Source organism: Dendrobates tinctorius, unplaced genomic scaffold (assembly GCF_039654945.1).
Source record: "Dendrobates tinctorius isolate UK_male_01 unplaced genomic scaffold, ASM3965494v1 ptg000065l, whole genome shotgun sequence".
NCBI classification, from domain to species: domain Eukaryota; kingdom Metazoa; phylum Chordata; class Amphibia; order Anura; family Dendrobatidae; genus Dendrobates; species Dendrobates tinctorius.
The window spans coordinates 6,547,635-6,565,246 of record NW_027361733.1 but is presented as its reverse complement, the minus strand read 5'-3'; the positions used below and the strand labels follow the sequence as shown (position 1 = coordinate 6,565,246).

The window sequence follows — 17,612 nt, the reverse complement described above, 5'->3', positions numbered from 1 at the left end:
GTTCTTCTTTGTTTGATGGCTTGTGACTATCCATCTTCCTCTTGATTACATTCCAGAGGTTTTCAATGGGGTTCAGGTCTGGAGATTGGGCTGGCCATGACAGGGATTTGAAGTAGTGGGCCTTCATAAATACATTGATTGACCTAGCTGTGTGGCATGGTGCATTTTCCTGCTGGAAAAAACAGTCCTCAGAGTTGGGAAACATTGCCTGAGCAGAAGGAATCAACTGTTTTTCCAGGATAACCTTGTATGCGGATTGATTCCTACAACCTTCGCAAAGATTAACCTGCCCAATTCCAACCTTACTGAAGCATCCCCAGATCATCACCGATCCTCCACCAAATTTCACAGTGGGTGCAAGACACTGTGGCTTGTACGTCTCTCCAGGTCTCCGTCTAACCATTAGATGACCAGGTGTTGGGCAAAGCTGAAAATTAGACTCATCAGAGAAGATTACCTTACTTCAGTCCTCTATGGTCCAAACCTTATGGACTTTGGCAAACTTCAGCCTGGCTCTCCTTTGCTTCTCATTGATGAAAGGCTTTTTTTCTACCTTTATATAACTTGAGCCCTGCCTCTAGGAGCCTGTTACGAACTGTTCTTGCCATGCACTTCACCCCAGCTGCCATTTCTTTTGTAGGCCACTTGATGTCATCCTGCGGTTGCTGAGTGACATTCGAAGAAGATGACGATCATCCCGGACAGTGGAGAGTCGTTTTCGCCCTCTGCCGGTCTGTAGCTTTGTTGTCCCCAACGTCTGCTGCTTGACCTTGTTATAATGGACTACTAAATTAGAAATTTTAAGGATGGAGGCAACATGACGCTCATTGTATCCCTCTGCTAGTAAAGCCAGAATTAAACCATTCTTTTCCTCAATTAAGACTTTTCTTTTCAACTCCTTTGGCATGGTTAAAACTTATTTTTTCATTCCTATTACTTTTGGGATATTATTAGCACTTGTTTTGCCATCCAGCTTGTCCTATTGCAAGAGGATTGTGAACACCACAGCAAGGTTTTTTTTTTATACTTTCCTTCGTTAAATAAGTTTTGGTTCAGGTGATCACCTAATCAGAAGCACATAAAGTAGAATGAGGTGTACTCTGGTTGGAATTCAACTGACACTGGAATGGAATGGATGCCACATTAAAGAACATCTCTCCCCTCCCCTAGAAATGTTGCTTCTCTAGGGAAAGATCCCCACGTGAGGCATGAAACACCGTATGGCAGCACAGTCCCTGCAGCTCCATTTACTACCACACAGACTCTCCTGCACTAAGACCCGCATCTTCACAGATGGACGCGGACATGACAGCACAGAGGGACTTATACTTACTCTAGGTGGTCCAATAATCATACCAGTCCATCTTGTGAGTGTCATGTCTTCATCATCTACCAGACCCCAGCTAACTGTCCCATCACCAACTCCTTTTTGACCTTCTTCAAGTTCTTCCAAAAGTCGAAAATTACGAGGAACTTTGACGCCTAAAAGAGAAAGATAAGATCAGAGTGATGTCCTTTGCCCCTTTATGGGGGACGCAAGAGGCTTCAAAATTATAAGTTACCTGACTGGATGCCCACCCCCATCTAACACAACACACATCACAGGGTCCAGTCTGAACTCTCAGGGGTCTTTATATAGGTTACATACTTAGTGACAGGTCTACCCAATAACAACACAAGATGCTGTACTGCTGACACCATCACTGTAAGGGTACTTTCACATAGCGTTCTGTGTCCCCGGCAAGGCAGAATTCCCACCATCCCCATCCTGGTATACATAGCCCCCATCGTGGTGCACGTATACAAAAAAAAAAAGATTATACTCACCTTTCTTCCTCTCCCTTGCAGCGCTGCATCCTGTGCTGATGCCAGCAGGTGAGGTCTGCTGCCGGAATACTCATTGCTCCCCACACCCGGGACTATGGGAGTGGAGAGCAGTGAATATTCATCTTCTTTAGTAGCGGGCACAAGGTTATTTGCAGTCGCCAGCTTCCTGCAGCAGCTGGGCGATCACGTGTCTGTTATTAAAGAGACTGAATATTCACTCCTCTCCACTCCAATAGTATTGGGCACGGAGAGCAGTGGATATTTTCTTTCTTTTAATAGTGGGCACACCTGACTGCCCAGCTGCTGCAGAAATCCGGCGGCTAACACTGCTAAAGATAATGAATATTCACTGCTCCCCACGCCCACAGTCCCTCCCACCTCTCGGCGCCGGCTTCAGTTCATATAGGTGGGAGGGACTATAGGCATGGGGAGCAGTGAATATTCATCTTTAGTAGCGGGCACAGTGTTAGCTGCAGCCGCTAGCTCCTGCCACCTGTGACCCGCTGCTCTTTTCTTCTAAAAAGTGCATTGAAATGTTAGGGTCTGAACTCTCAGAACAAAAAGAAAAGAAACAACTCCATAGGTTTATTACACAATCTGGCTACGGGCGTTCAAGTGTTGCTCTTGGAACACACTAAGGCTGGTTTCATACATGCAACACTCATGTCTGAGCACAGACTGCAATGCATGGACCAGCCATGGGTCTCTTGACCCAAATTCAACAGCCTCATTTATGCGGCTGCTGAACTCATGTCAAGCTGCTCTGGAGTATAATACAGGAAAAGAAATGTTTGTACACACTGACCCCACCTGCAGAATAGTGAATGCAGCTCTGAAGTATAATAACAGGATGTAACTCCGGATCAGTAGAGATTAAGTAATGTAGTGTAAGTACACAGCAACTCCACCAGCAGAATAGTGAGTGCTGCTCTGGAGTATAATACAGGATGTACAGTTGTGCTCAAGTTTACATACCCCGGCAGAATTTTTTCTTTCTTGTCCTTTTTTCAGAGTATATGAATGATAACATCAAACCTTTTTCTCCACCATGGTTAGTGGTTGGGTGAAGCCATTTATTGTCAAACTACTGTGTTTTCTCTTTTTAACTCATAATGACAATCCAAAACATCCTAATGACCCTGATAAAAAGTTAACATACCCTATTTCTTAATACCGTGTATTGCCCCCACTAACATCAATGACAGCTTTAAGTCTTTTGTGGTAGTTGTGGATGTGGTTCTTTATTTACTCAGATGGTAAAGCTGCCCACTCTTCTAGGCAAAAAGCCTTCAGTTCCTGTAAATTAATAGGTTGTCTAGCATGAACTGCGCGCTTGAGATCTCCCCAGAGTAGCTCAATGATACTGAGGTCAGGAGACTGAGATGGCCACTCCAGAACCTTCACTTTATTCTGCCGTAGCCAATGACAGGTCGACTTGTGTTTTGGACCACTGTCATTGTCCTGTCCTCACTAAATGAACGGGATTCATATAGCTTAACAAGCAGCTAAACCGCTATACCGGGGTCCAATAAGGGAGACTGTAGCTGAATCTGTGGTTTATTGAATGTAGGTATATATATGTGGTAAAACTACAAACAGAAACAGATACATAGGATCAGTACTGGGTTCATGGAAATATACAATATACATAACATACAATATGGACTACTGGCTGAGCGGGGGGTGTAACTAAGCTAGCTAATATAAGACAGAAATCATATACAGAGAGGGTGATTGTATACCATCGATGCGGACACAAGGGGAGTAGAGCGATGAGGTTCTTCCAATATGCAGACTTGAAAGAAATGGCCGACTGAAGAGAGAAAAGGGGCTGGGATAGACCATGGTACCTTGCAAAGTTACCCAGGACACATTGGGAATTGGAGGGAAATACAGGAAATACAATGCATAATATCAAAACCAGGGGAAGAGTCTTGAGGAGATCATTTGCATATTCCCAGTGCCTTCTGGGATAAGTGAAGAGTCTCCGCGAGCTCAACGATCACTGGGTTTTGGCCATTGCAGCTGAAAAGAGGAAATCGGAAAAACCGAATTTTGGCTCATCTTTCATCGTTTTTAAGACATCTCAAAATGGAAGAGGCCAGGAGCCATTTGGTGAGCTGCATTTCTTGCTACATGTTCACAGATTTACCAGTGGAAAAGCCAAACTTCACATGCCACAAATGCAAGCTTGTGTCCCTGTTGGAGGAAAAGTTGCAAAATCTCGAAGAGAGGTTAGCTACGTTGAAGATCATTAAGGAAGGTGAAGAGTTCTTGGACAGAGCAGAATTATCTCTTCATGTTACAGAAAGAGAAGAAATTCGAAGTGCACCTGAAGAAACAGAGGAATGGAGACATGTGACCCAGAGAAGCAGGAGGATCAGGAGGCAGTCAGCACCCATACTGCTCAGAAACCAGTACCAGGCTCTCACGCAGGAAAACGATGAAGAAATACATCAGGATAAGACTTTGCCAACAAACAGCAACCTTGTACGCCTTCAGAGTCCTCCTGGATGGAGAAAGAAAAATGTTGTGAAGAAGAAACGGAGAGTGGTGGTCATGGGGGATTCCCTGTTGAGAGGAACAGAGGCCGCTATCTGCAGACCGGATATATCTTCAAGAGAAATGTGCTGTCTTCCAGGTGCAAAAATTAAAGATGTGTCTGACAGGATATCAGGACTCTTCAGACCTACAGATGACAACCCATTCCTGCTACTACATGTGGGGACAAATGACACCGCAAGAAACGACCTGGAAACCATCTGCAGAGACTTTGAAGACTTAGGCAAGAAAGTGAAAGAACTGGGAGCGCAGGTGGTCTTCTCTTCCATCCTCCCAGTGGATGGCCATGGAACAAGGAGGTGGAATAAGATTCTGCAGGTGAACAACTGGCTACGTCGATGGTGCCGTCAGCAACGATTTGGATTTCTGGATCACGGAGTGAACTATTTATACGATGGACTACTTGCTAGAGATGGGGTGCACCTTACGAAGACTGGAAAGCATGTATTTGGAAGTCGCCTTGCTACACTTGTAAGGAGAGCTTTAAACTAGAACAACATGGGAAGGGAAGCAAAAGACCAGAAAAAGCCATACACCTGACAAATGCTATTGAGAACTCTGCTATTAGAATTGGAAAGGAAGAACAAATACGAAAGAATCTAATTAATAAAAATATTGGAGAAAGAGAAACCAATCACAAACTAAAATGTATCTATACTAATGCACAAAGCATGGGCAACAAACAAGGAGAATTGGAACTACTAACACAGGAAAAGAAATATGATGTCATTGGAATCACTGAAACTTGGTGGGACAATACACATGATTGGAATACAAGACTAGAAGGATACAACTTATTTGCAAGAAACAGACTTGATAAACGAGGAGGAGGTGTCGCATTGTATGTTAGAAACGCGTATATCTGCACAGAGATTGAAGCTTCAGAGACTGGGAGTTCTGTGGAAACTGTTTGGGTAAGAATACAAGGACAGAACAATGGAAAGGACACCATTGTAGGCATTTACTACAGGCCGCCTGTGCAAGCTGAAGATATGGATGAACTCTTTATGCATCAAATGGCCAAGTTCTCCAAAAAATATGACATAGTTGTCATGGGAGATTTCAACTATCCAGACATTTGTTGGGAATCTCTCTCAGGCAAAACTAACAGGTCAAGGAAATTCTTATCCTCTCTTGCTGACAACTTTATCTTCCAAAAGGTAAGGGAGAAAACAAGGGGAACTGCTACCTTGGATCTAATCCTTATAAACAGGGAGGAAATGGTTGAGGAGGTAAAAGTGGCTGGGACCCTAGGAGGTAGCGACCATGCTATTTTAGAATTTTGGATAACTAGAGGGGGAAGACCTGTGAAGACTCAGACGTCAAGGTTAGATTTCAGAAAGGCAGATTTTAAGGGATTCAGAAAGAGAATTGGAGGGATCCAATGGCTGGATATCCTTAAAGACAAAAATGTCCAGGAAGGATGGGAAATCTTGAAAAATGAAATTCTCAAAGCACAGTTGCTAACAATTCCGAAAAGAGGGAAGAATAGGAAGCATTTAAGGAAACCAGGATGGATGAACACAGAACTTAAGCACATGCTAAAAAGGAAGAAAAAAATGTTTATAAAATGGAAAGAGGGAGGCATATCTAAAGAAGAATATAATGCTGTCTGCAGAACCTGCAGGGCACAAATCAGATTAGCTAAAGCTGAAAATGAATTGAGGCTTGCAAGAGATGTCAAAAGCAATAATAAAGGATTTTGGGGATATGTCAAAAGTAAAAGAAAAGTCATAGATGCTATAGGATTTTTACAGGATGAAAATGATGAAATGGTAAGACAGGATGTTGAGAAGGCTGAACTTTTAAATTCCTATTTTGCATCTGTTTTCTCTCAGAAAGGAAATGTAACATCAACTGTTATTCACTGTCCTATTAAGGGAATAGAAGAATCCAGGATATCTATAAACAGAAAGATAGTGAGGAAACACTTAGCTAGCCTAAATGAATTCAAGTCTCCAGGTCCAGATGAATTACACCCCAGAGTACTGAAGGAGATAGCAGAAGAAATTTTTGAACCCCTCTCCATAATCTTTGAAAATTCTTGGAGAACAGGAGAAGTGCCAGAAGACTGGAGAAGAGCAAATGTTGTTCCTATCTTCAAAAAGGGGAAGAAGGTGGACCCAGGCAACTATAGGCCGGTGAGTCTGACTTCTATACCAGGAAAGATCTTTGAACAAATTATTAAACAACATGTATGTCAATACCTGGATAAGAATGAAGTGATTAAACAGAGTCAGCATGGGTTTGTAACTAATAAGTCATGTCAGACTAACTTAATTTCCTTCTATGATGGTATCACTGATTGGGTGGATCAAGGAAATGCTGTAGATATAGTATATCTTGACTTCAGCAAAGCATTTGACAAAGTCTCTCATACAATCCTTATTGAAAAAATGACTAAGTATGGAATGGACAAGGCAACTGTTAGGTGGATTCATAACTGGCTTAGTGATCGGACCCAAAGAGTGGTCGTAAATGGCTGCACATCCAGTTGGAAGAATGTCTCAAGTGGGGTACCACAGGGCTCTGTCCTGGGCCCTGTATTGTTCAACATCTTTATCAACGATTTAGATGAAGGAATTGAGGGTAAACTGATTAAATTTGCTGATGACACAAAGCTAGGAGGGATAGCTAATACTAGAGAAGAGAGAGAGAGGATTCAAAAAGATTTAAATAAACTGGAGAAGTGGGCAGCAACTAACAGAATGGTTTTTAACAGGGAGAAATGCAAAGTACTACATCTGGGCAATAAAAATGAAAAAAGCATATATAGAATGGGAGGAATAGGGCTAAGTGACAGCACATGTGAAAAAGACTTGGGTATACTAATAGATCACAGACTGAATATGAGTCAACAGTGTGATGCAGCAGCAAAAAAGGCAAATGCAATTCTAGGATGTATTAACTGAAGCATACAGTCTAGATCAGGTGAAGTCATTATTTCCCTCTACTCCTCTTTGGTCAGACCTCATCTGGAATATTGTGTCCAGTTTTGGGCACCACATTTTAAAAAAGACATCAACAAACTGGAGCAAGTTCACAAAAGAGCGACCAGAATGGTGACCGGTCTGCAAACCCTGTCTTATGAGGAAAGGTTGCAGGATTTGGGAATGTTTAGTTTGCAAAAGAGAAGACTGAGAGGAGACTTAATAGCTGTCTACAAATATCTAAAGGGCTGTCACATTGTAGAAGGATCAACTTTATTCTCATTTGCACAAGGAAAGACTAGAAGCAATGGGATGAAACGGAATGGGAGGAGACACAGATTAGATATTAGAAAAAACTTTTTGACAGTTAGAGTGATCAATAAGCGGAACAGGCTGCCACGAGAAGTGGTGAGTTCCCCTTCAATGGAAGTCTTCAAACAGAGGCTGGACAGACATCTGACTGGGATGATTTAGCGAATCCTGCTTTGAGCAGGGGGTTGGACCAGATGGCCCAGGAGGTCCCTTCCAACTCTACAATTCTATGATTCTATGATCATGCAGTTATAACCTTTGGCTACTAGATGGAGCAGGAAACAACATACATTAAGATGTGTGGTAAACTGAGAATTATACTGAATTTATGTTATGGAAATGAACAGTTAAGAGTCATTAATTGCGTCGGAGACAGAACACTCCCCGTCTGGCATTGAACAGGTGCCACTATTCTTATCCTTCGAAGATATCAACAGAACAAGCTCAGTCACTGGTCTGAAGAATGTCTTAGGTCCATCTCCTTTGGCCATCCTGAGTTCAACTTTGCGGACATTACCATCTTTACTCGGAAGTGTAGCAGTCACTAGTCCAAGTGGCCACTGGTTCTGATGGGTTTGGCAGTCTTTAACAAGGACGAGGTCACCAATCCGAAGATTAGGCCTGATAGATTGCCACTTTTTCCGTGGCTGCAAGGTAGACAAATATTGTTTGCGCCACCTGTCCCAGAATGTATTGGCAAGACTTTGTACCTGCCTCCATTGGCGCTGGTAGAAGTCCTTAGCATCGAATCCTCCTGGAGGGGCACTGGATAGTCCTGTTTTCGGGGTTAGAAGAGTAGCTGGAGTCTTTGTATGAAGTGTAGACATCTGAGGGTGGATTTCAGCACCTGAGTCCTCTCTCAAGTTCAAAGGTGTCTGGACAACGTTCCTCAGTGTACAATAGTTTTGGTCCTAAGAGCCATGTTGTGCTCTCTAGTCGACTTGCATCAACTGCTCTAGTTGCATGATCTGCAGGGTTTTGGTCCGTGGGAAAGTAATGCCACTGTTTTGGATGGTGGATGTATCCCAGGACTACTTTGCTGTCTGAGTAGAACTTGGCTTGTGTCAGGTCGATATCCATCTCGGATGCGATGAACTCTGCTAACTCGATGGCCAAGACTGCAGCACAAAGTTCTAACCTTGGTATGGTGTGCTCTGGTTGTGGAGCAAGTTTGGCTTTCCCCATGACGAATCCAATGTGGCTCTGACGTTTGGAGTCTACAGTTTTGAGATAGGCAACAGCAGCAATTGCTTTGACAGAAGCATCTGCAAATACATACAGTCTTTGGCTCTGTATCTCTGTAGACGGTACAGGGGTGTATGGCCTTGACATATTCAGGTTGGAGAGAGCTGCTAAAGAGTTCTTCCATACTTCCCACTGGATTCTCTTGTCAGGTGGCAGAGGTGCATCCCAGTCAGAAGTCTCATTGATTAAGTCTCTTAGTATGGCTTTGCCTTGTATAGTAACAGGAGCTGCAAAACCTAAGGGATCGTACAGGCTGTTGATGGTAGACAGGACACCTCTGCGTGTGAAAGGCTTTTCTTCCTGGCTGACCTGAAAGGTAAAAGTGTCTGACTGTAGATTCCAGAGAAGCCCGAGGCTGCGTTGCATTGGTGTGGGGTCTGACCCCAGGTCCAGGTCTCTGAGACCGTTACACAAGTCTTGTGAAGGGAATGCTTTCATGAGTTCTTGGCTGTATGAGGCTATTTTGTGAAGCCTGAGGTTAGAGCAAGCAAGCATCTCTTCGGCTCTCGAGAAGACTGATGGCAGTCTCATTTGAAGGCATGGCTTTCAGACAGTCATCAACATAAAAGTCTTTTTCTATAAATTGTCTGACATCTGATCCATATTCTGATTCTCCTTCTTGAGCTGACCTTTTGAGTCCATAGATGGCGACTGCAGGAGAAGGGCTATTGCCAAAGATGTGCACTCTCATGCGGTACTCTGTGACTTCTTTAGTAGGATCATTGTCTCTGTACCAGAAGAATCTTAGGAAGTTCCTGTCTCTCTCTCTCACAAGGAAACAATGGAACATTTGCTGGATGTCAGCGATGAAGGCAATGGAATCCTTACGGAAGCGCATAAGTACTCCCAGCAGTTTGTTATTGAGATCTGGTCCTGTCAGTAGAACATCATTCAGGGAGACATCATCAAACTTAGCACTGCAGTCGAACAACACTCTAATCTGGCCCGGTTTCTTAGGGTGGTATACTCCAAACATGGGTAGGAACCAGCATTCTTCAGAGTCTTTGAAAGTGGAAGCTAGTTCTGCATGGCAGTTCTCAAATATCTTTGACATGAAGGAAAAGAAGTGATCTCTCATCTCTGGCTTTTTTTGCAGATTATGTTTGAGAGAGAAGAAACGTTTGAATGCCTGATCTCTGTTGCTTGGTAGACGTGGTCTGTGGGTTCTGAAGAGGTGCGACCTAGCTGTTGGTCTCATCTTTTATGAGCCCTTTGTCCATTACCTATAAGAACAGCTTATCCTCTACTGACATTGCTACCTGGTTGTCTTGCTTAGTTCTCTGGAAGACTGTGCACCCCCGCTGATCCTCATAGCTTCCTGACACCATACTGCTGTCATGAGTAAAGTCTATTAAATGGTTGGGTAGTTGAATGCTGTGTGGCAGTTCCTTGACATGAAACCCGTTGTTGGAAGGTTGAAACAGAGATGGGCACCCTTTCTCCAATGTATTTGTTAGAATGCTTGTCACAGAAGATGGGGCGTGCATGTGTCCCAAGCATACGTTTCCTATTATGACCCATCCTAGGTCTAGCCTTTGGGCATAGGGAGCATTGTTGAGTACATTGATATGACTTCTCACTTTATGAACCTGCAGGATATCTCTTCCCAACAGCAGTATTATCTGTGCCTGAGGGTCGAGTTCCGGTATACGGTGTGCTATGCATTTTAAGTGAGCATGATGGATTGCCACATCTGGTGTAGGGATTTCAGACCTGTTGTCTGGGATCTGATTACACTCGATGATTGTAGGTAGTGGCAGGCAGAATTGTCCGTCTAAGGACTCAATTTGGTAGTCAGTGGCTTTCCTGCCCGCTGTTGTCACAGTACCTGCACATGTCTTTAATGAGTAAGGAGTGCTTGGTCCTTTAATGTTGAATAGGTCAAAGAATGTTGATGTAGCCAGGGATCGATTACTTTGATCAACCAAGATAGCATACAGTCTCACAGCTTTGTCTCTATGGCCCTTTGGGTAGACTCTGACGAGGCATATTTTTGAACAAGACCTACTGTCTATTGTCCCTTTATAGACTTCAGTACATTGTGAAGTGATCTCTGGCGTAGCTGCATCAGTGCTCTTTTCCTCCCAGCCATGCTCACTGTCAGCTGGCGTGTTTTGTGCACGCCATGGAGCTGGGCCAGGGTGTAGGGCGGTGTTATGATCTGTGGTACCACATTCTGTGCATTTTACACTGACCTTACAATCCTTGGTGAGATGAGTGGTGGATGAGCAGCACTTGTAGCAGATACCGTTCTCTTTCAGGAAGCTTCGGCGATCCGGCATAGATTTTCCCCTGAAGGCTTTGCATTTCAGGAGAAGTTGAGGCTTCTGATGAAGCGGGCACTGCTTGTCAGGTTCTTGTACCTTTGTCTTTGAGAGCAGCCAGCAGACCTGTAATTGGAACTTGGAGAAGAAACATTAGTCTTGTGCACTGCCACAGATGTTCTGCGTGGGTTTGCAGCTGGTGGTGGTATATGACATTGCAAAGTCAAAGCTGGGATCATTTGATTGCCGCTTGTTCGTGTATAAAGTCTACAAAAACGGAGAAGGGAGGGAATGAAACACTGTGTTCGTATTTCTACGTGGAGCCACATGTGAGCCACCTCTCCTGTAGATTGTAGGGCAACTTTTAGACTATAGGGATAACACCTTTGGGTGTGTCGAGGTATGCAAGTCCTGGTAGGTCACCTTCACATTTGGCAACTAGGACCTCTTGTAGCAGGTCACCTAGCTCTCTAAGTTTTGGGACACCTTTCTTAGATATTTTTGGAAAGTCATCGATTCTTTTGAACAAGACTCTCTCTATTACCTCTGCAGAGCCGTAACACTCATCTAGCCTCTTCCAGATCTCTTTAAGGCCTATTTGAGGGTGGTTTATATTAATGTCTCTGATCCTTACTGTGTGTTTGACTGACTCTTCTCCCAGGTATTTGACTAAGAGGTCTATCTCTTCCCTGTTTTTTTTTTAGCCCCAAGTCTCTAGTAACATTTTGGAAGGAAGCTTTCCAAGCTCTGTAACCTTCAGCGTGGTCAGTGAATTTCATGAGTCCCTTGGTAACCAGATCACGTCGTGTGAAGATCCTAGCAAGTTCTGATGTGAACCGGTTGTCAGCAGAGTATACTGGTGATGGGTCACCCTGATAGTGATGTGAGGTGCGTTCATACCAGTTAGTATCCTCAGGGTGGCACCAGACGATGTAATATGGCTTCAGTCTGACATGCGGTGTGTCAGCAAGGTGATTCACGTTGGTTACCTGGTGAGGGGCAAGGAAGACAGGAGAGTTGCTTTGCTTCACGTTTTCCTGGAGCTGAGCCTCATGATGACTCTCACTCGTTTCACTGGATGTGTCGTGATCTTGGTTATAGTTTGGATCAGGAAGTTCATTAACATATTGAGATATGCATTGTGGTGAATCTTGCAGCGGCAACTTCAGACTTGACGTACTGCTGCGACTATGCAGCTCAGGGTTGTGTGCGGCTTCCAGTGCTTCTGCCAGTGCTGCATCTGCTTCCTTTTTTGCAGCTAGGCTCTCTAAAGGGCCAGTCACACTAAGAGATATCGCTAGCAATATCGCTATAACTAGTGACGTTATAGCGATATTGCTAGCGATATCTCTGTGTGTGATACTTACCTACGACCGGCTCCCCTGCTGGTTATCGCTGATCGCGCGAGAACGTCCAGGACTGTTTCTCGTCGTCAGCTTCCTGCGGCGCTTCTTGCTGTGAAGACGAGCAACGCGTGGAGACAAGCGGGAGGACGCAGGATCGCCTGGTGTGACAGGTAAGTAGCGACCCCCGTCCCCTGCGATGTCGCTGGTGAGATCTGCCTGTGTGGCAGCTCACTAGCGACCACTTAGCGATGTACCAGCGATCCTGACCGCGTCATATCGCTGGTCGGGATCGCTGGTACATCACTAAGTGTGACAGTACCTTTTGGCAGCATCCACTTGTGATCTTTCTATCTGTGACCTTCTCTCTTGATCATCTCGGCGTGCTTTCTCTATTTTAAGCTGCATCTCTTCTTCAGCATAGCTTGCTCGTATTTTGGCGGCCTCAGCATTTGTGCGGGCAATGGCGACCGCGCTGCTAATGGATAGTCTTTGAGGAAACGGATGTAGCAGAATTTGTCCTGTGTGATTTATGGGACATGGTGTCTTAGAGGGATGCTTGGCTGTGCAGAGATTGCTGTAGCTGTGTTAGTCTCTGTGTAGCCGGTGACTTGAATCTCACTAGATGGATTTCTGCAGCATCACTAGTTTCTGCAAGCTGGATGAAGGGGTGTCTTTTCCCTGAATTGCACTAGCTGGATAGCGCTGCGTATCTGGCCTCTGCAGGATGGAAGGCTATTCTCTCTGTATTCCCACTAGCTGGAGAGCCGGTGTTTTACTATCCTGTCCTCACTAAATGAACGGGATTCCTATAGCTTAACAAGCAGCTAAACCGCTATACCGCGATCTAATAAGGGAGACTGTAGTTTTACCACATCTATATACCTACGTTCAATAAACCACAGATTCAACTACAGTCTCCCTTATTGGACCCCGGTATAGCGGTTTAGCTGCTTGTTAAGCTATATGAATCCTGTTCATTTAGTGAGGACAGGACAGTCATGTTGGAACGTCCAAGTACGTTCCACGCGCAGCTTCCAGACTGATGATTGCAAATTTGCCTCCAGTATTTGCTGATAACGTGCTGCATTCATCTTTCCTTCAACTATTACCAAGTTTCCTGTATCTTTGTAGTTCACACATCCCTAAAACATCAGCGATTCACCTCCGTGCTTTACCGCAGGAGTGGTGTTCCTTTCATCATTGACCTCTCTCCAAATGTAACGTTTATGGTTGAGGCCAAATGTTACATTTTGGTCTCATCACTCCAAATTACCTTGTTCCAAAAGTTTTGATGCTTGTTTGTGCTGTTTTGCGTATTTTAGGTGAGATACTTTGTGGCATTTGCGCAGTAATGGCTTTCTTCTGGCGACTCGATCATGCAGCCCATTTTTCTTCAAGTGCCTCCTTATTGTGCATCTTGAAACAGCCACACCGCTAGTTGTCGGAGTCCAGTATTTCATGTGATTTTATTTGTGGGTCTTTGCATCCTGAACAATTTTCCTGGCAGTTGTGGGCAAAATTTTTGTTGGTCTACCTGTCCGTGGTTTTCTTTATACAGAGCCACTGATTTTCCATTTCTTAATCACAGTTTGAACGCTGCTAACTGGCATTATCAATTCCTTGGATATCTTTTTGTATCCCTTTCCTAATTCATACAGTTCAACTACCTTTTCCCATAAATCCATTGACAATTCTTTTGCTTTCCCCATGACTCACAATCCAGAAACGTCAGTGGCTGGATGAAAGATGCAAGAGTCTAAACTCACTCAGCTTTTATGCACACACTGTTTACAAGCAAACAGGTCACAGGTGGGAGTGTTACCTATAGTAGCCATTCAAATACATTTGTGTCAACTTCTGTGCATGCTATCAAGCCAAAATCATCAGAATAAGTGTACTTTGGATCAGGGTCATTTGGATGGTTTATGTTGTCATTATTTGACAATAAATGGCTTCACCAAAGTAGAGTGGAGAAAAAGTTTGGTGTTATTCATATTCTCTGAAAAAAAGGCTGGTTTTCCTGGTATGAGTGAAGGAGCCAAGTCCCATGCTTCTGTTTCCCGAACCAGGCTGGCGGGCGGCAGAAGAAACCAGCAACCGGCCTGCACATCAGAGGACTCGGGGGTGAGATGCACAACGAGTCGCAGCACTGTGGCTCCTACTCCCCCTGAGCCTGCAGAGACCCAGAGACGTCGCAAGGTTTCCAACAAGGAGGAGAAGCCTGCTAGCATGCAAAAAGGCGGCCCTTCCGGAGGAAAGCTGAGTGCTCACGGAGGTGAGGATGAACTCACTCAGGAAGGTATGAGGCTGCAGAGACCCCGGGATTCTGTGTCCACCTATGGCTCCAGGGTCATGAGTCACCTCCGTGAGAATGAAGATGCAAGCAAGACCATCAGGAGGCTGCTCCAGGAGGACCTGCACTGCACAAGCACCAAAGCTGCAGGTCCTCCAAACCAAGGAAGACGCAACTCCAGGCAGAGGTAAGGAGACAGAAGCTTGAAATTAATGAGCTGCAGGTGAGGAAAGCCTTTAGAGAAAAAAGTGGACCATTAAAGAAAAACTGCTGAATGAAGACAGATTCAGAGAAATGGCTGACACCAGAAAGCAAAGGCAGATGGGGCTGCAGCCTGAGAGCCAGGTAGATGATGATGAGGAGGAGGATGACCAGCAGAAAGCCCCACCTTGCAGCCTGCAAAGTCACTGGCAGGCCACGTGCAGCGAGCTCCCTGCAGGACAGGAGACACTGATATATGGTCGCAGTTCTGTTGGCTCTGGGGAGGACAGTGATAACAGCGGTCAGGGAGGGGTGCTAATGGCGGAGATTAAGCTCCTCGAGTCCCCAGTGTGCTTTCAGAATTTCCATCTTGATGATGATTTAATGGAGGCACCTGGGGGCCAGAAGAAAAAGGCAAAGAAGACCAAGCCAAAGCTGCAGGAAGCGGTAAGCAATGTGTATGCTCCCCTTCCTGTACCCCATGAGTCGGCTGCAGGGTCAGGTCGCTGTAAAAGCAACATTGCCCAGCCCAGCTCCTTCTCTGCTTGTAGTAGCGGGGACGTAGCAGGAGGTGCATCAGCCAAAAGGCTGAACAGTGAGGGCGAGCCAATGATCAGGCCACGATACTGTAGTGCACTCCTCAGTGGGAGGGGGAAGTGGCCCAGTGTTGGGGGCAGCACTGGTAGCCTCAGCCCTTCTGAATGCTGTTTCTGCTGATCACTTAATTGAAAAGCGGCGGCAGTGTGAGGAGGTTGCTGGGGCTGTGAGTTCCAGTCCTCCCAAAGTCCTATTCTGTGTTGGCGCCGCTGGTCAACAAGATACTGATATAAAGGCTCAACAGCGCCTCACAGCTGCAAAAGATCAGCGGCGTCTGGTATCAACTGTGAAACAGTGGAAATTACCAACTGATGATGTGGAGGGCACACGTATGACCAGGGGTGAGATCACCTCCAGTTCTGTGGAGGAGACTGAGCCCCTTGTGCCTGATGTGGAGGTGGGTAATAGTAATACTGTTGGTGTTGATGTGGTCATAGGACCGGTTGGCCCCCGGTGGTGGCAGCACCCGTCAGTAGTTATGCTGCTGTCACCTCCAGGTGAAATAGGGCATCCTCCTCGTCTCCGGACGGCATGTTGCAGCAGCGTCTCCTGGAGGCTCTAAATAAGGGGCAGAGATCACTAATGGTATCGGGTCGAGAGGTTAATCTATCCTTCTGGATAGAGAGGCATGGCCTCAGGGCCTTCCAGGAGCAAAAAGAAGGGATGCAGTGTGGTCCCTCCCAACAGCCGGGACTGGCAGTGTGCGTGTCCTCAAAGGTAGAAGGATGTGGAGCTTCTGCTGAAGATGGGCTTCAAGGCGATTGACATCTATGCCTTGATACATCCCTATTCCACGTCTCATGTCAGCTTTGTTCAGGCAGAGGGGCTTGAGCTCTTCTGGTCGAATTATGAGTTGGCAAAAAATGAGCCCAGATGGTGAGACATTGCCATTCAGGCGGTGTCTCGCCAAAAGCAAGTCAAGTGACCGTGATGACTTGTAACGAGTCGCTTTCTTGTTATGACATCATGACGTGGCTTGGCCGGTTTGGAGAGGTGGTGGAAATGCAAAAGAAAAACCGTGACGAGTATGGTATCTGGTTGGGGGCCTGGATGTTTATGGTAAAACTTAAGCGCTCAAGTGGTACGGTTGCCCACATTCCATCATCTGCCTTCCTGGGTATGGATTGTATCCTAGTCTTCTACCAGGGGCAATCGAAGCTCTGTCACATGTGTGGTGACCCCACACACTTCAGAGCAAACTGCACTATGCAGAAATGTGTATGGTGTGGGAATATCGGCCATCTTGCTGCATCTTGTGTGTAGATTAGGTGCCACCTATGTGGTGAGTTATGTCACCCATTCAGCCGTTGTCCTCACTCCGTCGCTAACAGTCGCGATTCGTGACCCTGGTGGGAGAAAGCCCTGAGGCTAATTCTGCTGGGGAAGGGACAAGCAGGGGTGAGGGACCTGAAGTGTCAAGGAGGAAAAGCAATAAAGACACCAGCCCAGCTGAAGCGTCTAGACCAGTGATGGCGAACCTATGGCACGCGTGCAAGAGAGGGTACGCAGAGCCCTCTCAGCTGGCACGTGGCCTCGCCTCACTGCTCCGGAGCTGCAGCTTCCTTCCGCTCACTTATTGAGCGGCGCGGCAGCGGAGCTGAATGATGTCATCCAGCCGCGGCCGCGCCACTCAATGTGTGAGAGGAAGGAAGCTGCAGGCGCACGGAGAGGTGAGTGTGGCCGCTGGTGTGTGTGTGTGGCCGCTTGTGTGTGATGGGGAGAGGGCCAATGATGGGAGTGATGGGGAGAGAGGGGAAAGATGGCAGTGATGGGGAGAGGGGAATGATGGGGTGAGGGCTAATGATGGAAGTGACGGAGAGAGGGCTAATGATGGGAGTGACGGAGAGAGGGCTAATGATGGGAGTGACGGAGAGAGGGCTAATTGTGGGAGTGATGGGGAGAGGGCTAATGGTGGGAGTGATGGAGAGAGGGCTAATGGTGGGAGTGATGGAGAGAGGAGTAATGGTGGGAGTGATGGAGAGAGGGCTAATGGTGGGAGTGATGGGGAGAGGGGAATGATGGGAGTGATGGGGAG

General features: G+C 45.9%; 1 protein-coding gene across 2 annotated transcripts in view; it reads right to left on the bottom strand.

The window, feature by feature from the left end:
• UBE2V1 (ubiquitin conjugating enzyme E2 V1) overlaps nt 1-17,612 on the bottom strand; it is a 67,034-nt gene that overhangs the window by 22,841 nt on the left and 26,581 nt on the right. For both annotated transcript variants that reach the window (XM_073580583.1, XM_073580582.1), the window contains exon 2: nt 1,334-1,482. In XM_073580583.1, the coding sequence (XP_073436684.1) occupies nt 1,334-1,482 (149 nt within the window). The remainder of the gene's footprint in view (nt 1-1,333; nt 1,483-17,612) is intronic.